The 26635-nt window shown below is 48.3% G+C and overlaps 6 protein-coding genes across 6 annotated transcripts; 2 read left to right on the top strand and 4 right to left on the bottom strand.

The window, feature by feature from the left end:
- Nucleotides 1-682: 682 nt before the first annotated feature.
- On the top strand, nt 683-2606 carry AtWU_09601 (amino acid permease; the record flags this gene model as incomplete). The annotated part of the gene is made up of 8 exons (XM_035504707.1): nt 683-739; nt 786-1186; nt 1234-1349; nt 1394-1571; nt 1627-1941; nt 2003-2332; nt 2385-2456; nt 2522-2606. 8 exons carry the CDS (start codon nt 683-685, stop codon nt 2604-2606), a joined length of 1554 nt encoding a protein of 517 aa, XP_035360600.1.
- A 1341-nt stretch (nt 2607-3947) lies between these two features.
- On the bottom strand, nt 3948-6106 carry AtWU_09600 (Zn(II)2Cys6 transcription factor; the record flags this gene model as incomplete). The annotated part of the gene is made up of 3 exons (XM_035504706.1): nt 3948-5134; nt 5231-5361; nt 5442-6106. 3 exons carry the CDS (start codon nt 6104-6106, stop codon nt 3948-3950), a joined length of 1983 nt encoding a protein of 660 aa, XP_035360599.1.
- An 8752-nt stretch (nt 6107-14858) lies between these two features.
- On the bottom strand, nt 14859-15434 carry AtWU_09599 (fatty acid hydroxylase family protein; the record flags this gene model as incomplete). Its single annotated transcript, XM_035504705.1, has 3 exons — nt 14859-14953; nt 15005-15223; nt 15329-15434. 3 exons carry the CDS (start codon nt 15432-15434, stop codon nt 14859-14861), a joined length of 420 nt encoding a protein of 139 aa, XP_035360598.1.
- A 98-nt stretch (nt 15435-15532) lies between these two features.
- On the bottom strand, nt 15533-15838 carry AtWU_09598 (fatty acid hydroxylase family protein; the record flags this gene model as incomplete). Its single annotated transcript, XM_035504704.1, has 1 exon — nt 15533-15838. The coding sequence occupies one exon, from the start codon at nt 15836-15838 to the stop codon at nt 15533-15535; it is 306 nt and encodes a 101-aa protein (XP_035360597.1).
- Nucleotides 15839-17575: 1737 nt separating this feature from the next.
- On the top strand, nt 17576-18071 carry AtWU_09597 (uncharacterized protein; the record flags this gene model as incomplete). The annotated part of the gene is made up of 2 exons (XM_035504703.1): nt 17576-17685; nt 17747-18071. 2 exons carry the CDS (start codon nt 17576-17578, stop codon nt 18069-18071), a joined length of 435 nt encoding a protein of 144 aa, XP_035360596.1.
- Nucleotides 18072-21998: 3927 nt separating this feature from the next.
- On the bottom strand, nt 21999-23360 carry AtWU_09596 (camp independent regulatory protein; the record flags this gene model as incomplete). The annotated part of the gene is made up of 1 exon (XM_035504702.1): nt 21999-23360. One exon carries the CDS (start codon nt 23358-23360, stop codon nt 21999-22001), a length of 1362 nt encoding a protein of 453 aa, XP_035360595.1.
- Nucleotides 23361-26635: the final 3275 nt, after the last annotated feature.

Genomic DNA, 26635 nt, shown 5'->3' with positions numbered 1-26635 from the left:
CTAAAGCCAGTGGTTCCACTAATTCAGTACTGGTATATGAAAAGCTCATCGTTGTTTCTCATGTCATGCTTACCAAGACTGTTGCGCTTCAATGGCGCACTGGTTTTCTAACATCTATCTAGTACAGTTGACGTGAACTTAGGGGTGGACTGCGCGGAGCAAACCCGTGCGCAGTCCGTTACCTGAGAACGTAAGAAGCTATCTGAAACCAGACGCCATGAATCAGAATGATTCGAGAATTATGCGAGGATGTCCTCGGAGTATAAGCGTAGGAGGTGTAGGGATGCCCTTGCTGGGATTTATCAGTTCGGCCCTGATAAGAATGCATCTCATGCATCTACCCTTCCCCCAGCCACTTCTGTCGAAATTCGAATTTGTTCTTCCCACGACGGAATTCTATCCGATTTTCTGACCTTTCCCAATACTGAAGACCTACCGGCATTCTCAAGCTCTTATTTATCATTAGTAATCCTTCAAATTCATCGCCAGTGCTCGTGGTGATCCTCGCGGGGTTCTCACCGACTCTTGATCGGCAACTGAGCGGGTGAAGTTCCGCATCGACTGATCCCGACGATCACTGGTCGGAATCTACAGACCTAACTTGAATATCGCTTCCGACACACCACACGCTCTCGTTGCTTCATTTGTTTCTGGGTAAAACTATATCCACACTCCCAGTGCGATGGCTACCATCCACGACAATGACGAGCTTCTCTTAGCCCGCATTGGCTACAAACAGGTATGGTCCAGCGCCCGTATCCACCATCTGGTGCCTGACAGTCCAGGAATTGAAACGTGAATTCTCAAAATGGTCCACCGTCTCTTATGCCATCTCCATCCTAGGCATATTAGGCTCAGTGCCCGCCACTTTTGGCGCACCCCTGGCTGCAGGAGGCCCAGCAACCGCAGTATGGTGTTGGTTCGTGGGCTCCTGCATGGCCTTATGTATCGGCAGCTCGGTGGCAGAGCTGGTCTCTGCTTACCCTACTGCCGGGGGCATGTACTTTGTTACAAAGCATGTAGTTCCAGATGAACATGTGCCCATCTTCTCCTGGGTGCAGGGGTGGTGTAACCTCCTCGGACAGACGGCGGGAGTGTCCAGTGTCGCCTATACTGTCAGTCAGATGTTACTTGCATGTGCGAGTATGAATTCGGAGCTGGTGGATGGGGAGTATTCATACTCACCGTAGGTCATCGCCTGTAGTCTGTCAACTATCTGAGCTAACGGGATAGTTCTGCATTGGATACGGTGCTCTTGTCTGTGATATTGCTCTGCCTACTGGGTGTGATCTGCTCAATGACCACCAAGTCTCTGCACCAGATCTTCCTTTGGTTTGCCCCAATAAATAGTAAGTCATTCTCTCGAGTAATTAGAACACAGCTGACCAACCAGTTGCCGCGACATTCTGTATCTGCTTCTCCCTGTTATGGTTCACCCCCGAGAAGCAGCCAGCTACCTGGGTGTTCACCCACTTCACAGATGGATCCGGATGGGGATCAAAGGTATTCTCATTCCTACTAGGCTTCATCTCAGTTGCATGGACAATGACCGACTACGACGGAACCACACAGTAAGTCCACCTTATATCTATGTCAATACCCAGACCTGCTCACACATAGTCCCAGCATGTCCGAAGAGACCCACAACGCAGCAGCCCTAGGCCCCCTAGCCATCCAATGGGCCGTGATAGTCTCCGGCATACTTGGCTGGATCCTGACTATATCAATGTGCTTCTGTCTCACCGACTACGAAGGCATCCTCAACACCCCCACCGGCCTCCCAGCAGCCCAGATCTTCCTCAACGCCGGAGGAAAACTAGGTGGCTCAGCGATGTGGGGTCTAGCAATCCTCGTACAATTCTTCACCGGCTGTTCCGCCATGCTAGCAGACACTCGAATGGCCTACGCTTTTGCTCGTGATGAAGCCCTACCCTTTTCTTCGTATGCTCCCTACCACCCCTCATCCGACAAGCAAATCCAACTAACAGCACAAACCACCCAGCTTCCTCTCCCAAATAAACCCATACACCCAAACCCCCGTCAACGCCGTCTGGTTCGTCGTCTTCTTCAGCATCTGCCTGAACTGCATTGCCATCGGCTCGACCCACACCGCCACCGCGATCTTCAGCATCACCGCGCCGGCATTAGATCTCTCCTACGTGTCTGTGATTCTAGCGCATCAGATATACCGAAAGCAGGTCAAGTTCATCGAGGGGCCGTTTACGTTGGGAAGATGGGGACCGTACATCAACTGGGTATCGGTAATATGGGTTATGTTTATCAGCTCGGTGCTGTTCTTTCCGCCGACGGTGCCGGTGACGGTGTCGAATATGTACGTTCATATCCCTTAATTGAGTATCCAGACGAGGCTGATTAGTGATAAGGAACTACGGCATCTGCGTCGGTATTTTCATCGCTGCGTTTGCGCTGGTTTGGTGGTGGGTTGCTGCGAGGGGGTGAGTTATCTTTCTATTTCCTTATGAGTTATAAAGAAGAGAGTGGTTACTGACTAGATGAACAGGAGATACACTGGTCCCCGAACAACAGAGCATATGCAACCTGTTCCGACTGAGGAAGCAGGTCTTGACTATGGGACTATGCAGTGATGGATTGATACCATCCCTCCCGTTGCATGCATCAAAATTCCGACGTAGCCATCCATTCTGTAACCGACTCCAGCAGCTGGATAAAACCTTACCCCTGAGAACAGATATAGATCGAATAGAATAGAATAGAATTGACTCCTTGCACTTATCTATCTATGCGCATTAACATAAACCGGTCTGTGGTTATTACCTACCTTCGTAAACCAGGCAAATATCCTTCCAGTAAACAAACCCTCCTCTATATTCTCCCTCTACATACATCACAAAACCAACGACGATCACGATCATCATTCATACCACACCCTCTCTCTCTCTCTCGGCTTTCAGCTCCGCTCCTTACTAGTACCCAAAAACAAATCTACCTCAGTAGATCAGCCAAGGTATGTTGATCTCCCTCCTAAGCACTAAGCCAACCCTACCCATCCATTGGTTCTCACATACCCCTCTATCCAGTAGTATTCACTTAAAAATGGACATAGTACTAGCAATAATTTATGCCCAACCAATTCCAACCCGACTTTACTAATTAGTACCAGTACGCCAAATCCCGAGAGGGGAAAGAGATTAGCGGGAGCTTATCTACAACCATACACACACACACACATGAACTGCAGAATGCAGGGGGAAGGGAGGGAAGGAAAAAGAAAATAAGACGGATGATGATAAGGAGAAGAAAAAAAGGAAACAAATTAAAAGCAAGCATATTCAGGAACAGGTATGTGTCAGTGGAAGTTAATTTGGACCTACTGCTGTAAGGTTGCCTTGGGTAGCTAGTATTCAGCTGGGTGCATTGGGGGGTTGGTATTTGACTAGTGTAGGTAGTTTGCTGTAGCTATTACTGGAGGTGATGCAAGGTAATGTGGAATCTGGTATAAGGATTGATAAAGATAATAATCTTAACTATCTGTATATACAATGCAGTAATCTTATACATGTATCACAAGAATGAAAAAGAAAGAAGAAATATCATCACGACTCATCAGACGCATACTCCGTCATATATATAAATACATCTCAAAACCATTCCCACCGGCCAGTGTCCCTTTTGGTATGTTGGTATACGGAACTGTGCCCCTATCCATGCCCGCTGACGCCATGTCCGTCCGTCTCGCTTTGGGAGCTGATCCCCTTGGGTCCTGTTGCCCATTCGCCATTCGGTAGACCAGAAAAAGAAAAGAATGGTAAAGAAAGAAGACAAAAGGAAGAAAAAAAGAAACAGAAGAAAGAAATACATACATCGAACAACGAAAAGATCGTCACCAGTAAGAACGACGGACCATGCAACCGGACCGAACCGAAAAGAAGAAAATATGCAAAATGCAAATCGAAGCGGCAAATAGCCTAGGTAATCAAGAAATCCATATTCATGTCGCTGATGATCTTCTCCCAGTCCCAACTTTCTTCCATTTTCGTGTCCATCACTTCCCACACTCGCTCCACCACCTTGAAGGCGGGCTCGATGTTGCGGAGATTGGAGTAGCCCTTGAGGGTCTCAAAGCCCTTCTTGATCCTCTCACGCTGGCGGGGCACAAAGGCAGAACAGCCCAGGAGGAACAGTGGCATCAGCACAATACTGTAGGCACCTGCATCCTGAGGTAGCTGGTCCAGAAAAGATAGTCCGTCGTCCACAACCTGCGCAATTTTGTCGCTTGGTCGGGACGGGCGGATGGTGCGGTACAGGTAGACCCAGGTGGACTGGCGATATAGTTGGGCCAGGTAGTAGTTCGGCGTGTTGGGCGTATACGAGGTCTCCCAAGCCCGGATGGCGGAGTCGATGGAGACGGCGTCGCCCAGAATCTGGTAGTCAACCGCAGGCTCGTAGCCTTCATTGGACCGCTGTCGAATCCGGTCTCGAATCCGAGTTACCTCGGAGATATAATTGAACAGACCATCGAACACTCCCAGGAACATCCCTGCCTGCGCATGTGGCACAAAGTCAGGCAGCCGTAAGCCGCCCTGCAGATGGGCGGGGCGGCGATCCAGCGAAGTGATGGAGTTGGAGACATCATGGTACTGGAAGAACTCGACGATAAACTGCCGGAACTTCTCATTCCTCGGTTGCTGCGTCGACAGCAGATACCGGGCGGCATCCATGTGGGGTCGGTATTCCCCTTTGGTTTCTCCTTCACAGATGGTGTTCAAGCTGAGAGCAATCGTGGATGCGATGATGGGATCTTCGATAAGAAGCTCAGGGTCCTGCTCAGCAGTACCTGAAGATGCTGTGATATTATCCTTGAGATCCCTGATAGCACGGTGGTAATGATAGAACTTTCGCTCCTCCAACATCGGATCATGATGGAGACCCGACAGGTGCGAGCCCGAGAGGCACATGAGCGAGTGCATCAAACCTCGGTGCTGAGTGGCCATAGGGAGCAATATCTCCTTGAACGGGTTGGAGTCATCGTTGATCAGGGTCAAGACGCGACTAAAGCCATAGACGAAATGATCGAGGAAGCGTCGGTCAATCTCGGTTTCGATGCCGTCGATAAGCAGAGGTAGAGAGCGGGCAACCATGTTCTGGGTGCGAACTGCTGTGAAACCAAGGAGTCAGAACGTTCACACAAGTGTCAAGAGTAATTGGATCAAAGGTGCCGGATAAGCAACCAGGAGTAGTAAATACGCACAGCAAAGCAGCTCGAGCATGCCACGGTCCAAGGTGCACTTACCATCCTCAAGCTTCTGCTTACCACTCTTCCATATTTCTTTTGGCGGGTAGCCCTCGCATACTACGGCATTCTTTTGACAGTTGAGACACCTGCAGGAAGGGAAAGAAAGTTAACCACTGCGACCGTTGCGACACAGGATGGACCAGTCAAAGGAGGACGGGAGCTTTACGCTGGCTTGGTTTCGTCGCATTTCTTCTTCCGCCGACGACAGGTAATACAACCCGTCTTGGATCGACCCTTGGTGATTTTGATCTGATTCCCGGGCGCTGGCAGCGGATGTTTGCGCGGTCGTCCACGTTTCCGTGGGACGTTGACGGGAGCAGCCGTGGAATCCGGATGGGTAGAACTCGCATGGGCCATCGATGTCTCCACTCCCACCGGTTTTATGCTTTGCAACTCGTCCACATCATCTATCTCCTCGATCTTGGGCGTGACCTCGTCCATGGACGCCTCCATGCCGTGGGATGCGATCACGTTGAATCGGAAGGTTTTCGGCGAGGTGTCTGAGGTCGTCGGAAATGGATGGTGTAAGCCGTCTTGAATTTTGACGTCGACCTCGGCAGAGGGAGAATTATCGGAGGGGGCGTCGCCATCCCACGAGGCGGGCGAATCGTTAGATATGCCGTCGGTGGTGCTGATGCTGTTTCGGTGCGAGAGTGACGAGTCGTCTACTAATGGGCAGTCGCCGAGGGCGGGGACGTCCGTCAACATGACCGAGCGGGTGGAGTCGCGACGCTCAGCTGCCGGGTTGGCCGATGGCATGGCATGAGGGAGACCGGTGACATTATTGTAGGTAGCGGATGGAGGGAGCACATAGGAGTGAGATTTCTGCATGGACAACATTGGCCCATACACACCTCAAGTTGAGGTGCGCTATGATTGCGAAGTAGACAGAGGAGGGCGATAAAGAGGGGGTGGGAGGATGAGGTGGAAAGGAAGGTGAGCGAACGGGAAGCGAAATGAGTTGGTTGGTTGGTAGGTTGGGGGAGTTTGGACCAGCGCGAGGAAGAGGGGTAGACGGGCGACAATGCTTCGGCAATATTGGGGGAGGGAAGAAGGTGGTTTAAGAAGGAGGTTGTTGGGGGAGGTCTTGTTTAAGGAGGGGAAGGTGAAGAAGTGAGTTGAGGATAATAGAATCTCCCTATAGAGTAATTATGATTGGAGTGGGGAGCAGTTCAAGACTTGGCTGCGATTTAGTGGAAGCACGGATTGGACCCGAGGGAGATTAGTCGGTAGTTGAGCAGGAAGATTTCGTGGTGTGAGTGGATGGGGAATAGGCAGGTTTCAATCAGTCAATCAGTTAGCTGTTAGTGTAAGAATAGTTGTAATAGTAGTGGTAGTAAGAAGTGGTAGGAGTAGTAGTGGATCGTCCGTGGGCAGTGATTGAAGAGTGGGAGTGCACTAGAGGCAGAAATCTTTCCTCTTGAAACGAGGCTGAATTCGAAGATCCGGGAGAAGGAAAGGATGGGGAAGCGAGTTAATATAAGGAATAGTATGGTATTTTTACTGGCAAGAGGAAGTAGAACCAAAGAACTGAATTTGAGTTTTTTTTTTTGTCTTTCTTATTATTCAATAGGATTCCGAACAGTAGTCATAGGAATGAATAATGTTCCTGACAATCCGTATTGTATGGACGGGTATGGCGATGGGGATGGGGATGGGGCAAGGTATTAACAGTAATTCTCTGTGAATGGATGGTTTGGAGGGGGATGGATGGCAAGACGGAAAGGTAACCAACCCAAGTGGGCAAGTCGAGAGAGGGTAGTAACAGTAATAATAGTAGGAGGAGAAAGTTAGTAGAATTTTTAGTAGTACTTCTGGGCTGCACCCGGAGTATTATGAGAATTATAATTATAATTATAATTCTTCGTCTTTTTGTGGTTAATTCATGATTTTTACTTGCTACCAACTTGTTTCTTAGTACTATAGTTCTGATGGTTGAGCTATGGACTGACTGACTGACGCCTCTAGAGCCCGTCAGACTACTAATACTACTACTACCGACATAAGTACAGTAGCTACCGTGCGCAACAACATTAATGAAGGCACAAAAAAGTAAAAAATAATCTATTATAATTTCCTGAAAATTCCGAGAAACAGTTCCTTTAGGAGGAACATTCTCGTGATGTATGCTGATGGGGACTTTCCCAACATTAGGATTATCATTAGTATCCTCCTGCTCATCTCTGGTTCATTCTCTTCTCCTCATCGGTCGGGGAGTGATTGGAGGCATGGAAGTGGACCCCATCAAGAGGGCATCCAAACTAGGCAAACTTTGTGATCAATGCTTCCTGTCTGGGGAGAATCGCAATAATTAACCGTGACAATGACAACAATGCGCGCCAGAGCCAAGCCCACTTTTCGGAGATTCCGCAGCGTGCCAGACAAGCCAACTATACCGGCAGTTCGACCATTACTACTTTGAGTAATCTAAGGCGTTTTGTTTCTATTGATTTCTCTAACATAGCGGGTCAAAGGATCTGGGAATGATGATGATCAAGAAAATCAAACAAAATAACTAAATAAATACAAAAACCAGGTGAAATAAAATAAGAAGGAGAAAAAAAAAAAAAGACAGGGTCAGTAGGGCATCCATCCATCCCGTCCCGGGCTGCGCTTTTTTTAAACTCTAACATGGATGCGGGGGGGTCGAGGAACGCCAAGACAGTGCACATTTGCATTCTGATTGGTCCATCGCCAGACGGAGAAAAACGCCAAAGAAGCGAGCCAAAGCGATGCTAAACTTCACTAGGTTAACCTGCGATTCTCTTCGCCGACCTGATTTTCGTCGTCCTTCCTTAGTGCCGAGTGCCTAGTTCCAGTTCCTACAGCTTCCACTGACTCCTGCTCCAGCACGGTGGATACGCAAAAGCAAATGATGCTGCTCGAATGAGAAATTTGTTTTTACACCCAGTAGAACAGCCCCAGCTGGGAGGGTCCCCCTCCAGAAAATAAACCTTCCCTAGTCCAACGCATGGATGGTGCACCCTGGAAAGGTCGCCGGACGGATGATCCTCGTCGCTCACCACTAGATCCTGCTGGGCACACCTTTCGGTTGGCGACCGGCCGGTGTGGGTGATTCCCCAGACCCGTCCAGAATGCAATGGATGGTCCTCCCCTCCCCCCTCCCCTCTGCTTCTCCCAGGGGCTTGACAGCCTGTAAGACTAGAGTGAAAAAAAATTAGTGATGGCCGAAGCAACTAGCGACTGGCTTGCGTGGAGGATCTGCCCCATCCGGTGAGGCTATTGCCGTCTCCATACAACCAGATTGACTGGCAACCTTCCCCAGTGGTACAGGGCCGCGTCGCTATGAGAGAGTTCGTCACCTTGATTGCGAACTGCAGCTGGAAACCCCCGAATCCGTCCTGATGACACAATGCCAGCGGGAAGCAGGTCCAGATTATGGAGCAGCCTCGCACCGGTATGTGCAGGTGGTGGCAGTGGTGGAGGTGGAGTTGGTGGTGGTGCTTGTATTGCTGTGGGAACCAGCAACCGACTGACCGTGATCATGGGAATCTCGTTCTCGTATAGTCAGTTAACTTTCCCCCGGGCCCCTAATGGTTTGGTGGAACAAGAACGGGAGGATTGGCTTCTCCCAGTGTAAATCTTCGGGGCCCCCAAAGACCACACCAGACGATCAGTCTACCAAAAAAAGCAACTACGCATTTCGATCTATCTCTAGCATATCGAAAGGAGAGAGGCGAAAAGTCAAGACCTTCTTTCATCTCTCACAGACCGGACACGTTGAAGCATTGAATGCACCATGTGTTCGCGGACAGCCCTGCTGCAGTGGAAGAGCGACGCCGATGACGGTGGTGATGACGGGGCGTAGCGTTCTAGTCGGTCTTATGTATTACTTGCATGCCGGGATGACACGGCTCGGGCTCAGCTGGACGCCACACCCCACGCTACGACGACCTTGGACGCTGCGCTCTCTGTCTCTCTCATTTTCTTGGGTCTCATCAGCCGGTGTTGGACAAGTGCGGAGATGGCCAGATGCTCGGGCAGTGACACCACAGGCCAATTTCCCTTTGAGGTACTAGTCTTGGAGCTCTTGTACTCCCTGCATTGTGATCCGTCTGACCAGTCTGACGCCTTCCTTTCGAGTCGTCCGATCTCTTCCCCAGACTGCTGAGAGATACTGCGAAAGCTATTCGTGAGAGCAGATCGGACGGTAATTAGCGAGGATTGACATACCCCTCCGAGCATGCCTTGGTCGTGTTACAGACGGCGACAGGAATGGAAGGCCAGAAAAGCCCTCACCCTGACAATCTGGGGAAAAGTGGGCCAGATCTCCTCTCCTGTGCGCCCCCAGCACGGACATTCAAGGCACTGCAGATGAATCTTCCATCCAGGACGGCCAACCCATCTGTCCACCAAAGCAGGCACGGATGGCTTGGAAGTGACTCCTGTAGGTACTGGATGTATTACATCTCTTCCCGTGACCAGAGACAAATTCAATCTGGCAGGTCTGTGATCTTGTCATGGGCGACTGGTTCCCTGTTTATGCGCACGGCACCCCGGGAAGGCTCCGTGCAAAATAGGCAGAGGCCGCCTGCAAATGATCCTGTAGTAGGACTAGGTACTACAACTAGCTGTTCCGTAAACGCTCATAGTCATACTACTAATACTGCTACTCCTACTAATCACACCTACTTACATCCAGGGAGTACGTGAGTGTCATCGCGACCGACGGATCGCCGTGTTGGGGGTCCTGGTCAACGGTCTGTCCTCCTCCATCGCAGGTGGTCTCCTCACTCGACCTTGCCCTCCCACGCTGTCTTTCCCCTCTCATCAGATGTTCTGCCTTCCCTGACATGAGGAGAGAGCGGACTTTTATTGGAGGACTATGTTTCCGAGGGCTTGGACCTCACGGCTGACGGTGATTCGAAACGGCTGGCGAAGAGTAGTAGTCCGCGCCATCTGCCAGACGACGAATTCGGAAGTGGAGCTAGAGCTTAGGCTGGCTGGAGCTCGAGCTCGGAGCTTGAGAGGCTCTGGCGCCGTATTCTTTTTCCCACTACTTACAAAGCGGACTAGGCGTCTGGGTCCGACCGTGCCTCGCTTCTTCCCCTTTTCCGTTGATTTATCCGCGTGTCGCCGGTTTCACTCTAGCACTCGTCCGGTTCGCTCTAGCGATTAAGCTTGATGATCATGGATGGTCAGATGGTCATGACGATGGCTTTTTTTGTGTAAGAGCCAAGGTCATGAGTGGATTCTTTCTCCCTCTCCCTCTGGCACTCGCCCGAGAGAGAGCACAAAAGAAAGCGTCGTGGGAGACGGCGGATCGCCCAATGGGGAAATCCGTAACGAAGATTACAGTACCTTGTATGTACCCAGCACCTAAGCAGGTGCTGCTATTGAAGCTGGAGAGTTTGCGCTATGCTCTCTCAGCCCACGAGTCCTCCGTTTTTCTACGAGTCAAGCCGGTCTTAGGGTCAGGCAGGTACAAGACACTAGGTCGCCTAGCTTCTGTTAGTCACGATGGCTAACCAACACTCGTGCCCGGTCACCGGAAAGCCCAGCAGGTGCTGACGCTGCAAGTGCACTCCTCACGATCAATTTGCTACAACAGGGAATTCGAGTTAGCCAGCTTGGGAAAATTAAGCATTCATGATGGAGCGACAATGCCTGGGTTGAAACACGCCCCACTCACCAACGGAATGGCCGTGACAAGACCCCTCCTGCACTCCATACTACTCTACCGCATCGGGTATACGTACATGGCGAGAGAGCCATTGCCTTTGCGCCAATTTCCCATTAGAAAGCAAGCACAATAAGCGGGCGGGCATGAGCCCAACCACTGCATGAGAGAAGGTTAACAGCGCCATCTCAACCAGGAGAGTCAGTGGAACGGGACAAGTGGATCCACGGAAGGGTGTTCCCGCCGTATTCCAGTGGAGAGAGAGACAGGGAGTGAACCGCCGGTTCTGGTCACCTAAATTCTTCATCCTCATCTTTTTGCTTCAGATCAACAAGGCCTGCATCTGCTCACAAATGGGTGTACGACTGGATTTCCTTGCCTTATGCCTGCCTGTCCACGTAGACGCCTACCACCTACCTACCCCGCCATTCTTGTCCTTGCGGAGTCTCGTACCGAGTATTGTACTTACTGAGCAGATCTCTTGACTCGCAGCTTTTTCGCTTTTCATCCGTTGCGATCGTCTTCTCCTCATCACTCCTTGCGTAAATGCGGAGGTGACACGGAGACCTGGATGTGCTTGGTCTTAGTTTGTCAATACGGTCGAATCTATAGGCACGCCATACAGACTACGTTATGGTGATGCCTATTCACCCACCACTTCATCACATTATCACTATAAACTCGACAATTAAGGACTAACAAGCACCTACATCCATCCATAAGAGCATCCGGTATACATCCGACCGTATCAAAGCTCCGTTCCCGCCACCCGGCAGCCATAATCCCGTTTCCATAAAAAAGCTATAAACACTCAACAGACGGACACAATACCCGTTGCGTAAGTAGTGTATATTGGCATTGTCTACGAAACACGAACCAGAATAACCGTATACCACCTGACCATTCTCTGCATTAGAACGGGCAAGTCAGCCGAGCCCCTGCTGCGGATAGGCAGCTACAGTTCCTACTCTAGTAAGCGCTGACCCAACTTTAACTTTGTGCGTCGGTTGAGAGCGATGATGTTGATGCTTATACTAGTAACAGGTTTATTATGATTAACCTGCTAAAGGGGCAGGCAAGGCACATCCCAACACACTAACCGTAGTCTAAAGTGGTGGGATGAATGGATTGACATAGGTGTTGACTGACCACTCAGGCCCTGGTTATAACTAACGCATGGCCCTGATTCGTAGCTTGCATGAGATGATGAGAATTGAGTCCGGTTCCAGGAAGTTCTGTGGGGTTCTATGCTCTTTGCTTCGCAGATAGATACTCCTTATGGCTGTGTGCTAGCTAGTATGTTGAGGTAGCATGTGCATGCAGTGTGGCAGTATTTTTAGTGAGTGAGGGAGTGAGAGGAAGCTATCTACTATTTACCCTATAGGGCATTTCTACCTACCACACCACATAATCACTTCCATCACCTCACACTACTTATATGTCAAGCGAGGATAAAGACAGAAAACTGTAAATAATATCCCAGAATAGAATACAATATCAACGAACGTAGATATGTAGAGTGACCCTGATGGGAATAATGTATACATCAGAAACCCCGACTCGTACATGTAGATCAACTTTTTGTCGTCGCATCAATCCAATTACCTATTCAGGTAGTTACCTAGTTACTTACTGCTTATGGTGACCTACCTAACACTTAGCTACCTAGCGAGCCGCTTGTTTTCTCGATTGCCTGCATAAAGCGGGCACAGTACTTATCCCCCATGTCTCCACTCCGGTTAGTGTAATTTCTCTGACGCTGCTCTGTTGTACACAGTACATACACAATGCTCTGAGAGTAACCAGAATGTACTGTTCTTCTTATTGATAGATAACTAATATCTCCCTTTCTCTCTCCCTCTTGATATAAAATCACCCTGAATAGAACAACGAAATAAACAAGAAAAAAACCAAAACAACCAAAACAACCCTTATCCTCAATAGTACTCTAATGTTTCATCCCACCCATCCCACACACACACCCACCCATACAACAACAATACAAACAACATCCATCCATCCATACACAGCCCCATCCCATCCCATGCCCATCCCATCCCCAATCCACCGATCAAATCCACCCAAGCAAAACACTAAGTACTGACTGACCCAACAATTGCGGGGAACAAAATTTAAAAACCGTCTAAGCTTGAACCAATAGCATCGCCCATTAAAGAACACTTATTCAGCCAAGCATACAGCCTTTCAGCCAATCATTGTGCAGAAGTTGGCAATCGTCTTGGTTTTGCTCTCTCCAGCTACCACGGGCATCCCCCGGTTTCCCCCTTCTTCAGAATGAATGATGTGACCTTTTTTTTTTCTCACTTCTTGACTATAGGTAATAGGTACCTAATAGTTAGGAGGAGGTGTATGTGATCTGTTCCGTTTCTCGGAGGCGCCGGTCGGCCGGTCGGTCGGCCGACAGACAGACAGACCGACCGAGGGAGGATGGGTGTCTTTGACCCACTAATTACTAACTTACTTACTGACTTGCTTACTACGTACAGTGGGTGGATGGGAGTATTATGTGTCGTGCGGTTGGGTACTGACGGTACCAAGAGATCTGATGATGATACTGTGCAGTTGATTATTGATTAGTTGAGACATGAGTAAAAGTATGTGAAGTTCACTACAGTAGATCTGTAAATAGGTGATGTATGTATTCTATATAGAGACTTCTACTCCTTCGGCTTGCTTTTACAAAGTATTACTACCAAGTGAACAAAAGCACACATACATACACACACAAATACCTACATCTCTACGTATGTACCAACACTCAAAGACATGTCTATATCATCACATACATACATAAATACTACACACACACAGTATGACTCACCTACCTACCTACCTACCCACTCCACAACCCTCTCTCTCTGTCCCTAACCAACCATCCCCTCCATTCATTCCTACTCATACTTCATTCAGCCCGTACGTACCCGCAAGCAACACAAATCAAAAAGTAAGAGTGCCTAATATACACCCACCCATACACACCCACACACACCCACACACATCCCCGAACCAATAATCCCTCTATAGTAAAAACCCGTAACTTGGGCAGCAACCCATTTCAACTAGAAACCAAAAGTACCATAATAGCTAGCTAACTTTTCCACCCGATTTTTTTTTGCTTTTCTGCATGGGGTCAAGTCATGTTGTTGTCTTATGGAAGGTGGAAGAAGGTTCGTTCTGGATTCCTTACTAGTTAGTTAGTTAGTTAGTAGCTAGCTGGGCAGCGAACCGGCTGCTGCTGCTGTGGTGGTGGCTTGGTGGCTTGGATGGCTGCTGAGTAGTTCGTTGGATAGTAGGGTGTCACCTGATGGTGATGATGGGTATGCCATGTCTTGGCGGGAAGGATTGCGGTGGTGATGGAGATGTTTGAGTTTGGAATGGAATGGGCTTTTTCTTCTAATAGTTTTGTATTGAGACTGATGTGTTCTTTTGGTGGATGTCTTGATCATGGGGATTTGGGATAGTGTCACGTGATATCCTGTCTTTTGATGTCGCTTTTATGTCCATCTCATTAGCTGCAGAGATGAGGGAGATGTAGATAGTTGTCTTTAGATATCATTAGAGTAGCTTCATTGGTATGCTACGAGCTTATACACAGAATATCCCCCAGTAAGTAGTAATATCATTAGTCAAAGATGCTCCAAAGCATCGAGTATTATATAGCAGAATCCCGACGTTGTCTCAGAGCAAGAACAAGCGATGTACCATCATTCAAATGCCCCTTAGAACCGAGTATACTCCTCTCCTTCTCTTGCTGAGCAGGCTCACGACGCCGCCTAAGGGCAAGCATGAGCGATGAAGCATCGCTCAGCTGCTCTTTCGTATCCGATATATTCGTATGATCCCCTGCACGAGCAGTTAGAATCACCATAATCAATCAATAATCAAGCAGATCTTTGTTTAGACACCCAAAACAAGAATACTTCACTCATAGTCAAATAAAACAGGATCAACTTCAGGCTCATCTGAGTCATCGTCATCGTCACTATCAGTCTGAGCGAGAGGCTGATTCATGAACCCTAAAGTAATAGGACGAACACGCTCAAGACTAAGCAGTCAAGATGACGAACTCTCATTAGAATCACTCTCAGGAGGGACCCAAGTTTCATCATCACTATCAGTCTCGTCAGACGGTAGTTCATCATGACCAGACCCAGAAGAACCCGAACTAACAGCATCATCCCCATCAGGACCATCCACACCCTCCCTATCGCAATCAGAACTGACGGCATCCGAAACAACAGACTTATCCACATCTCCATCCGCAAATAACCCCTGCTCAACAAGATCTAACTCACTTTCAGACCCAGACTCAAACCCAGGATCATACCCCGGACTAGGAGCATGTCTCCTCAACCCGCGTCGAAAAGTACGAAAGTACCTTCTCAGCATACACTCATTATTCGCAACCCAATTTCGGCCCATCTTCTTGATATACCTCTCGTCAGTATGACTGCCGCGGAACCACGCCTGTTTCTCTTCATCGATGATAAGTCCCATTATCACCTTCGAGGACATTTTCTTCCTATTGCGATGCCAGGATATGCGTAAGGCCTCTTTGCATGCTTCCTCGTGGGAGGAATGGCCGTATATGATGATTAGACAGAGTAGCGCGTTCTGCGGTTGGTGTGGTCCCGGAAATAGAGCTTCTGCGCTTGGAAGAGCTGTTCGTCGTCGCTGTCGCTCTCTTTTTCGGGGTTTGGGCTGGCTTCGAAGGGTTCGACTTCATAGCTCTCGCTTTTGGTGGTTGGGAAATATCGCTTGAGATTGAGAGGTATGATTGGCCAGATGGGCTCGATGGACTGGATGATTTTGTTGAGCTCGATGGGTTTGTTGGGTTCGGTGGGTTGGGTGCACTCATCTGGCTCTTCACACTCCATGGTGTGGCTGGAGTCGTTGGACATTGTGAATGCTGTGGTTGAATAGAGAGGGCATGAGGCGACTCGGACAGAATGGTGGGAGTACATTATGGAACTGGATTGGTCCCTTATATCTCTTTTCGCAACTATATCTCTGCAGTTGTTTTTTCTGGGGATATTCCGGGGATATTACGGAACGCCAATTTTCCTTCAACAGAGGCAGGCAGCACTGCTTTTATTCTTTATATATGCGGAGGCGTTTCATGTCACATACTATATAAGGCCTACGCGGTATATACCACTCGTAAGGTACAGATGCTCATACGAGGAGAACACACTCTTTAACAAATGGAAGGCTAAAAAGCTACTTTGAAGTGTGACTTGGGATAAACTATAGTTTTTGGTTTGCGCCTATATTTTTAATTATATTCAAGGCTGGGTTTATCGAGGAATCATCGGTATTCTCCAAAAATTCAACGGGAGCAGGTGTAATCAATCAAATCTGCCGGTATTATCCAGCCGTAACATGTCATTTCATCGTCGTTTCCTAAAGAAAGCTTCCTAAGTCTGCTAATTATAAGGGCCCAGAAGTAAAACTCATTCTCTATTGGCATTAACAGCTAATTCGGATTTTGTGACTGGTAAAACAGAGAAGCTTCCAGCCCAATTCTCGTGGGTGCTCTTCCCAAAATGACTATTGAAAACATGAGGTCTGCAACATCGTCTCCAGGGCATGTATGCATCTAGAACCAAGTTTGTATATGGGCCATCATTGCTTGCAGCTTCTTATCCCCCTTGATCATTTCTGCCCTGCCTTATAAGCATCGCCTTCCTTGGCCTCGTGATTGTGGCCCGTTCCCAGATCGAATGGTCGGTGTACATCATAGTGGGTGTAAACAAAACAGGCAGAATCTTCTTTGCTAACTTCTTCAATATTCCCGTGCTCGGTAGGGGGTAAGAACCCTCCTTCTAGTGTACCAGACCTCCTTGGGTGACTTGGTGAGTGTCACAACGGCGAGCGGCACATCCTCTTCGACCTGTTGGCGGGATATACCCCATTTGCCTCGTGGGAACGCAGAGAGTCTTTTCAGAGAACCTTTCAGTCTTCAACTCGGAGTCCTCTCCAGCCTGTAAGAGACCTCGCATGTCTTCCCCATCCGCTGCATCAGGAGGTCCTTCCGGATATGTCGAAGTCGCATACCCTCTGTGACAGTGTCCAAAGGGACGATGCAGCTTGTCTCTATCTCTGCTAGTTAGAGCTGCTCACCTACCTGAGGGTATTTTGGACCTTGCTGTTGATATTTTCAGAGCCCATCAGCTTCCATGTCTGTGTCTGATTCTGGCAATAATCAATGTCTAGATGGTATGAAATCATCATAGAAGCAGGTTGCTTATCTTGCAATTGCCCATCTGTTGTTGACCGGAATATTGGCAATCTTGGAAGATCCATAATTCAAAAGATGTCCAACACCGGACAGATCTGATGATCCAGGCTTGGAGGCACTCCATCACTGGAGAACGAAGACCACACTATCGTCTCATTGACAGGACGAGCATTGGCAGAGATACGCCGCCGTTCTACCATATCGTGCCACTTTATGACTTCTACGGGTTTCAGACAGAAAAAGCTCCCTGTCAGATAGTTGCAGAATAGCTTTTGTCATAGTATTTAGAAGTGCTACTCGAGTGGATGCATACACTTCGTGCAACATGAGGCTTCCTTTCTTATTAAGATCCGCTGGGTACAGCTAATCCCCAGCCTATGCAGCGACAGCGTGCATTATGCAATATAACCATGCTTTTGACACTGTGCCTTGGGAGCGAGATGTCCCATTCCTGGGCTGTCTGCACGATGATGGGCAGACACTAGTGGCCATATTTGCTCAACTTGAGTACAGTAGAGAATATCGGATGGCGTTCATGGCTAGTGCTGGTAGCATGCCGGAATTGCAGAGATATTGTCGAGTATCCCACTGCAAAATCTTTCCACCTGCTTATCTTTGGAAGATACAAGGCTTTATTTGGCCGAAGACAATTTGGAGGTCTCACCTTTCGCTTCGGAAAGCACGCGAACCAGCTCAGGGACAACAACTCCAGTGAAGCATACGATGTCTCCGCCCCCGCCAGGGATCAAGTGCACCGGCGACATTTCGGGCCCCTGCGGCGGGGCTTCGGTGTTGAGCCCCTCGCAGTACCTCTCCTAGAGCAGCGCAGTACGCAAGAAGACTACCATTGCCCTTCCTCATCCTGCCGCGTCCATAAGCAGCAGGATCTCTGATGATTGTCAAGAGGGTTGGGTTTCCTGTGCTTCGATTTGGACGCAGTAACTGGTTTCAAAGGACTGTTATCCTACCAGGCATTTAGCATCCAGAGATCTTATATGCTTTTGATGAACTCAGGGTAGACTGCTTGCCATGCTATGGTTTCAATCTTTCTCTCCTTCACAGCAATTGACCTGCCAGGACCAGATCCTATTGTCGTGTCAGTTCTGGCTTGACGCTATGAGTTATTATGCTATACTCACAGGCTTTTAGGGAAGTTGCTACTTGGAAGTCATTAGTTGTAGCCTCTAGTAATCCATAAACTGTAAAAACAAAATCATAGTCTGAATATCCGGATCATTGATTCGAAACGGCCCATGTCGGCGAGCCATAGATACGCGGCGGTAGCGGCTTCAACAACCCCCACTCTATTGTATACTCTGTCTTATCACTCGAGCTTTTAATTACTGGGGCCCTCTCCGGAATGTAGAGCTCTTTTGACGACAGCTTGATATTCAATCTTGGCTAACTCAGCCTATCGTCAGAACCAAGAACCATATTCATCGTAGAGCGACCCAAGCTTCTGGACCTTTGGCGACTGGTATTTAGTTGGAGCAGATTCAGGAGGGCAGTCGGTTTGCTTAGGATAGATAGACGACGATGATGGTATCTTCTGCATTCTGTTTCCGGGGTAGGCTGTATGGCATCTGGCCGATTTCTTGTCCACATTGACAAGGGCATTCTAGTCATCCTACTTTGAGGAGTTCTGTACATGGGCCCACGCCCAATATTGGTATGTGCAAGAATGCTTTAGATCCTCGACAATGATCGACCTGAGTGCCAGTATGAGAATGGGGAATGATACTGCATCTCAAGCGTGAGTATTTGCAATTAAAAGCCAGTGACAAGCTGAATGTCACGGTCAAACATTACCTGCCTTGTATATATTCATCTTAACAACAATCCCCATGGTTAATAATGTTTCCTAACTCTGTAGGACATATCATGCTCATGCACGTGTGTATGTATCTGTTTTTATTTGTCTGTAGGTTGTGAAGAACCCGTAGATCTGTTGTATGCTTTTGAAGTGGAGTTGACATTCTCGAAGAGAAACAACGCTATCAGCCGCAGTTTAGCGACGAAGCCATGCTTTCTCATTTGGTCGTGATGTGGACAAGAGAATATGCTGGACCTGGAGTTGCTGGGACAGACATATCGTCGTCCAAGTCCTCAGAAATGCTAGGATGGTACTTCTTTGAAATATATTCGGCAGGAATAGTGGTAATTGTACTAGTGGCGTGCTTTATCTCAAGGGAACGCACCGTGGTAGCTCTACCACACGTATGGGAAATCGTCATCCCCTTGTTCGTCATTGTGGGGGTCTTGGAAAAGCCAGAGAAGCAAGATGTAACCAGAGTATGGCAATAGAAGTCTAAATAATTGGCAGATATTAGTATAGTACTGCCTTTATTTTTTATTGGCAAACGCACAAGACCAGAAAAGACTATTGTAGAGTCTTCATTATAAGCCCCAAGCATCAAGGCCGTGACTTTGTCTCAGAGCAATGGCTGTCGGTGGGTTTATCCTGGCCGGACCATAATTGATCCCAATGATAATCAGGTTGATAGATTATAGACACGCCCAAATTGTATTTCGTCGATCAGATTGACCTACTCATATATAAGCTGTGCGCGTTATGAGGCTATTAATTCTGCTCAACAATGGTAAATATCCCCCGATAGACTGTACACAAGTGGTTTCTATACAGACTTCTCTGTCTCTCAGGTACGCCACGGCATATAGTATATGAAGTTAGACATCTACCAGACCTCGATGGCAGGAACTTGATGTTAATGTGGAAGCTGTTGCATCATTTGAGATCGGCTCAGTTTCAGTCTCATTTCATGGGTCCCTTCCCTTCTTGCCCTTGCCAGCCAAGTTGAGGAAAAGGGCATTCATCTTCGATGGTACATATCATAATCTAGCTGCATCACTGTCTATTCTAAGGCTTGGTTTGGAACGATGGGACCGTGGTAGATAGCAGTTCTTCCTCTGCTATAATTAAATATATGTCCGGGAGGGTTTCGCTCTTTAAACTGCGCCGAACGAATCATCTATCATTGCCGCTAAATGGTGCACAACATTGCCAATATCTTCGGTAGTTCTGTAGTTTTTATGAATAAACTGGAGATAGAGTATTGTAGTAAATTAAAAGAGAAAGCATCAAGGGGGTTGAACCGAGTAGGTTATGTATACCTGATGTATACTACTATAACTTGATCAATGGCCACTACATAGTGTAGCTTTGACTAAACGGATAGGAAAGTGGGCATAGAGAAAAAAGAAGAAGAGGAAGAAGACAAGAAACAAGATACTTATATAGCCTTGACGAACCGTGAATTATCCCCTCCACCTTCACCTATACCATAATCAATGTCCAACATATTCATCCTCAAGATTGAATACCCACCAACCCTACTTCCATATTCCCAACCCACCCAGCAAAAGCAATCAACCAACTTACTCCCCCAAAGCAGCAGCAGAAGAAAGAACAACAAAAAGCAAAGATACACACACACACACACACACACACACACACACACACACACACACACACACACACACACACACACACCCCAATTCGACTCCGCACTCCCTAGCCCAGATGCCAACACATCACCTCCCAACACATCTCAAGTCCTGCCTGTCATCTCCACTCCGATCGTCATCTATGTACTTACTGTACAGATCATCCCAGTCCCTCCACGCTGAAAGGTAAACCAACCAAACAAACAAGTCACTACTAAGATACCATACTCCGATGGAATCTTCTCTCCCAATCTCCATCTGCAAGCCAGGAACGATCTTCATACATATGACAAGGAACACTGCATTGAATGCATGTACAATACGTACGTAAGTCCTACTGTATGCAGGGCTGCAATAGTTTCTTATCGTCGCCAGGAAATTGACTTTTCCGATATGTAGATGCGGATATTGATCTTCGATGCTATTTTAGATGCTTGAGTGTTAATGAGTACATGCCATTGTAACTTAGCTTATTATGTTATGGTATTACGGTTACTTAGTTGTAGCTATTTAGATGTTTAGTTACTCATTGAAATTTGGACGAGGTAGTGATATATACATACATGGTAGTAAGACAGACAGGGTAGTAGGTTAAGCATGGATGGATGGATAGTGATGAATTAGTAGCTGGACTGCAGCAGGCCCTCAACCCTGCCAAACGAACGAGCTGCTTTCAGCTGTAGACAGGGTCGGTGCGCTGAGCGATGGCATGAATTCATGATGGCCCATGTCAGGTTGGCCAGGCTGATGCTTCATGCCGTGCCAGGTTTGACAGCGTTGGATACAGCACAGACTTTTGTGTCAGTCACTTAAGTAGTTGTCAGTTACATTAGTCGGCTGGAGTGAAATCCATTAGGAAAAGTAGGCGCAGAGATAAGATTGTGGCATTACTGAATGCTATTTTTGCCACTGGACTGGGGGATATATGAATCAATCCTGGTCTGGTGTACGACTGCAACTACAAGTAGGTTGGATGCGAATTTTGATCTGTTGTATTCAGGGTGTATCATCGCAGCCCAACCGCCGGTCGTGACCGAACCCAATGCAATTATCAACATCAATGCAGCACACAAAATCACACAAGACATTTAGAAAAAGACCCCACCCATGCTGTATAGCAATGCTCCTCTTGTACAACGCCGATCCAGTTCAAGCCTGCCTGGGACCAACGGATCAAAGCAAACCCAGGGAATAAACCACACAAGTGTCGTAAACATGACCATTCCAATCTGAACAGTGTCAAACCAAGGCAATATGCTAATTCGTATACAACAGAAAAAAAAGAAAATAAAAGAAGAGATCGACAGCATGAGGATCTAACTTCGTCAAATAGAACTGAAAATGCCTCCAACAGACTATGCGGTGAACACCCGGTCCAGTTGCCGCAGTGCGCGCATGTCTTCTCCCCCGAACCCGATCTTTTCGCTGGGAATGTCTCGGGGTCCCTCGGCGCGTCCTGCGGCCGGGGCTGGGGGAGCGGCGATCGACGGCAATCCACCAGAAGGAGCGCCGTTCATCAGCGCACCGATGCTGGGCACGGTGGTGCCGGTACTGGCTTCCAGTGGCTTGGGCGCCATCGTGCTCGGCGGAGGGATTTGTACGCTACTGGACGGTGGCTGACTGATAAGCTGGGGACTGCGCGCAATCGATGGGATGCCGTTGCTGTGCGGCATATGATGTGGCTGTGTGCGGGGTGACGATCTCGCAATCTCACGAGGCGGACCAAGCTCCGGTGGACTCGGGCGGTGGTGAAGAAGCTCGTGCGCTCCGGGCGGCACTCGTGGTGACCGGCTTGCAAGTACCTGCACGCTCGACGGTTGATGGAGAGATGGCGCCATCGTAACTTCAGCTACATGCACCGGCCGCTCGTGGTGTGCCGGCAATCCCGGTGGTTGCGGAGGCGGCAAGGGCGTACCAGGTGGCACGGCAGCCTGATGGCCATATGGTATTTGACCATTGGGCTGAGACACTGACGGAAGGTAAGATGGATAGTGGACCGGAACAGGCGGAGTAGCCAGTGGAGTCGGAGGCCATGTATATGAAGGAGTGTATGGCGCCGGGTGTGCAGCAGGAGAGCGCCCATAGGGTGCCATGGGATGAGGAGGCACATATGCGGCACCGGCCATAGGACCACGAGTCACAACGGGAAGATTCTGTTGATCGTTCACAGTAGACTCCGGATAAAGCCCCTTTTGAGGACGCACATGTCGCAAATTGGGGTCTGTCGACGGTTGTTGAAGGTTGGCCGCAGACGGATGTGACCTCGAGTAGTAGCTGATCAGATGGAGGTGCTGGCCGGTAGATGTCGTAATGCTGAAGGACTGTTTCATCAAGCCATCAGGCTTGTAGCGGTAGCCGTCCGGCCCTTCGTCTGCGCCATCTCCACGGTCGTCGTCACTGCCTCGTGTGCTTTCTGGTGTCTTACCAGCTCTCGACATCGTCGTCTGAGCAACACCGGTTCCTCCCCGTTTGCCTTCCATCTCGCGATATGTTAAGAAGCTTCCAGATACGCGACTGGCACTCCATGACTTGCCATCGGTCCACCTTCGCATGCCCGCTTCGCGTTCATCCCAGACAAAGACTGACCCGGAACGAATTAATTGACGTTCCTTCTCGGATAGACGTCTCTGTACGCGGGGAAGAAGGCCAATGCGACAAGCTTCGAAGAGGATGATAGCGTCCGCAGGAGTGCGGACGTGCCCGTGATACGTCTCCATCCACCTTCGGTGATCTGTGTAGGTCCCCGTGATGACTGTTGGTTTAAGCGCTAGTACCGGGGGTTTCGTAGGGTGAAAAATGTTGAAAGATGTGCCGGAATGCAGGCAATCTAGATGAGGTCGGAAGTCGAACAACGGCTCTTCGGTAGCCGTTCAACAAACACCGTACAAGCGTGCGATATTCCCGGAACAGGAAACAAAAGGCCAAGCTTCAAGAGAAGGCGAGAGATGAGCAGGTGCTGTGAAGAACCCACTGCGGAAAATAATCTGAAGGGTCAAGAATCAACATTAATTTCCCATCTATGTGATTGAAGAATGGATAGGGTGGAGGAGTGGAGTGGAGTGGGAGGGGAGGGGGAGGACAGAGGGGATGGAATGTAAAGAAACCAGGGCAGCAAGGAAGGGGATAGGAAACAAGGAGTGGGGAGGGACTGATAGGAGAATAAAGAAGAATGCAGGCAGGCGGAGGTTGAGCGTTATACAAACGCCGCTGAGACAAGGGGAGCTACGGCATGCAAAGGCCGAGCAGGTACAGGCAAGACTTACCGTGGCGGAAGGTAGCGCGTTGTAGTCGCAGTTAAAATCGATCTTGGATGCAGCAAGGCGGGCGACGAACTGTTTAGTGGGCGATAATAGAATGTTAACCGTCAACACCAAGTACTATACTTGGTATACTCAGTTATAGAGCAGTAGATGGGGAATGGTTGAAGGTCGCAAGTCGCAGCAAGTCGCAGTAGAAAGAGAAGAAGGGGAGAGGGATCGTGGTAGTAATAATAAGAATAATAATCCAGCTACTTGACTACTAAACTAAACTAATCGGAACCCGAAATAAAAAAATATTATTATTATTATTATAATAATAAAAAATAAATAATAATAATAGCAAAAAGGGAAAAGGAAAAAAGAAAAAGAATAATGCTTACTCGAAGAATTAGCATTAGAGATAGGGTGGGGAACCGACTTAACTCTGAACCCCACAAGGTCAAGCAGTGGTTTTTATTGAAAGACCATGTAATAATAAATTAAATTAGGTGATGGGAGTTTCCTTTTTGTGCAGGGTGGGAGTGACTAAGACTGGCGTATGTATTTGATTAAAAACCAATTTAGCGAACAGCTCCCGGAAAAAGAATTCTCATGACCATTATCCTGATTATTGATATTTTCTTTTTTACTAATCTGTTGTAATATTATTATTTCCTCATTTATTCTCATGCCATTAGTGGTCTCTTTCCTCTGACAATACACCTTTTCAGCACAGCAGACAAGACAACTGAAGGTCAGAGGACTAAATGCTTGGGCCTCTCTCTAGGCGCTGGCCATACCGAAAATCAACCAGACGAAAGAAACGACTCCCCGAAAAAGTGGGTAAATGGGAGCCGGCTGCAGCAAATGATCTCATCCGCCTGATATTTAGTTGCTGGATTCATCACAAACAAATAGAACCTTGTTTTTAACCTTTTCTTTTTCGCCTGATGATTATCCATGGTTCTGGGGAGCGAGGCTGGCTGGTGTGGGCACCGGTGGAGGCTTCGGTTCTTCTTTTCTCTTTCTTTCTCTCTTCTGCTGCTGGACCTTTCCATGGGGCTTAAGATTACTCCGTTTGTGTCTTACGGCTGATTGTTACCATATACTTACCAGGTCAGATCCGGTCAATCTCACTTGTAAGAAAGGGATTTAATTATAGCCGAGCGTGCCCACCTTCCCCCCCCCCCCTCCCTCCTTATCTTCGAAACAAAGAGTAGTAATCAACTTGAGTGTGATCGCACCAGGGTGAATAATGAGATATGAACAAAAGGGGGGCGCGCGGAGGGAGGGGTGGGAGAGGGGGGAGGAAATAAAGAGACTTCCGGTGGTGGAGTCTAAACCAAGCTTAGCGATGTGCCCGGTATGACTATCAAGTATGGGACTTGGAGCACAACATGAATAGTTAAGGTGACGCCTTTATACATCGGTATACAGATGGAGTAACTGTATACATACTAGGTGTACATGATGGGTGACACAAGCTCCTGCTTACAGGGCTGGAGGATTCCCACATACCAGATGTTCATTCCGCAGCAAGCATGCTGCACACTGATTGAGCTTCCCGTCCGTATCATGACGACGGAAGGATACCATGATAGTCGTGGCGGCCCTCCTTACGCAGTTTGGCTTCTCCGGTGACAGTCGATCGACCATATCTTGACCGGTCTGCTGCTTGGAGGCTTGGAGGTTTCTTGGCTCCAGTAAAACCCATGATTCAGAAAATTGAGAATATTCTCAGTAATCAAACAGGGAAAGGCCAAGAATATTACCGTATTACACTAGGAAGATACCAGTGGCGCTCTGATCGCTTGATACCAACCGGAAATTGATTAGTGCGCGACTTTCTGAAGCTTAAGCTTAATCCAACACGAGGAACCTTAAGCTCGCTTAGAAGAGAGACATGGCCCCCTCCTCCTCCACTGTGGCTGGGGTTCCACTTGTTCCATGGTCGCTTTTATTAGTCTCTTGGGTTTTATGTGTGAATTTCTCATAATTATGCCCGGATATCCGGCGTGTGCACAATATTAATAAAAGTAAAACCTTTTTTTCCGTTTTGCCAGCTCCATCCGATCCTGTGTCTTGATTTGGACCCCTACGCGATCGCCAATCACTCATCTGGGTTTGTGGGTGGTCGCCATCATCACCATAACTTTACGGCATTTCTCGTGTTCATCTGATCCGTCTTTGGAGGCCCTCCGTATCGTCTAGAAGAACTTTAGCACAGACCTTGTTCCATGCCCCCGATTCGTAATCGGTATCGGACGGGGAATACGATACGCCTTTTTCTTTTATGATTATTTAGGGTTAGACTATCCCCGGGTTACGCAGCGGTTCCGCCCGAAAGTGACCCTTTCGGGCCAAGACTGACGACATTTTCTCCCTTGTAGGCTCGCCTGCCTTTGCCGTTTTGCCGTTGTTTAGGCTTCGTGACTGGATTTTCGGATCCTCTTATTTTACTTTGTACTTTTCACATTTTATTCCCTTTCCGCTGACATTCTTGACTCGTTACTTCCGTACACTCGGACTTTCGGCTTCTCGGCAGATGACAACAGCCACTGTGGCGATTCGTACTCGTATCGGGGCGAGCACCTGATCCCTCATAGGGAATTTCTTTCCCCTGATTAGCAGTTTCTTTGTCGCCGCAGTAAAACCAGTCCTAATATAGTCAAAAGATAGTCGCAATATTGGCCCGATATTGGTGATCTGGCTGGTCATGTTAAGCATTCTGACTAACGAGTTTCTCGGACTAT

This window comes from Aspergillus tubingensis (assembly GCF_013340325.1).
Source record: "Aspergillus tubingensis WU-2223L DNA, scaffold_11, whole genome shotgun sequence".
In the NCBI taxonomy this organism is placed as follows: domain Eukaryota; kingdom Fungi; phylum Ascomycota; class Eurotiomycetes; order Eurotiales; family Aspergillaceae; genus Aspergillus; species Aspergillus tubingensis.
Note: the sequence above shows the minus strand (reverse complement) of the source record. Positions and strands in the feature narration are given on the sequence as shown.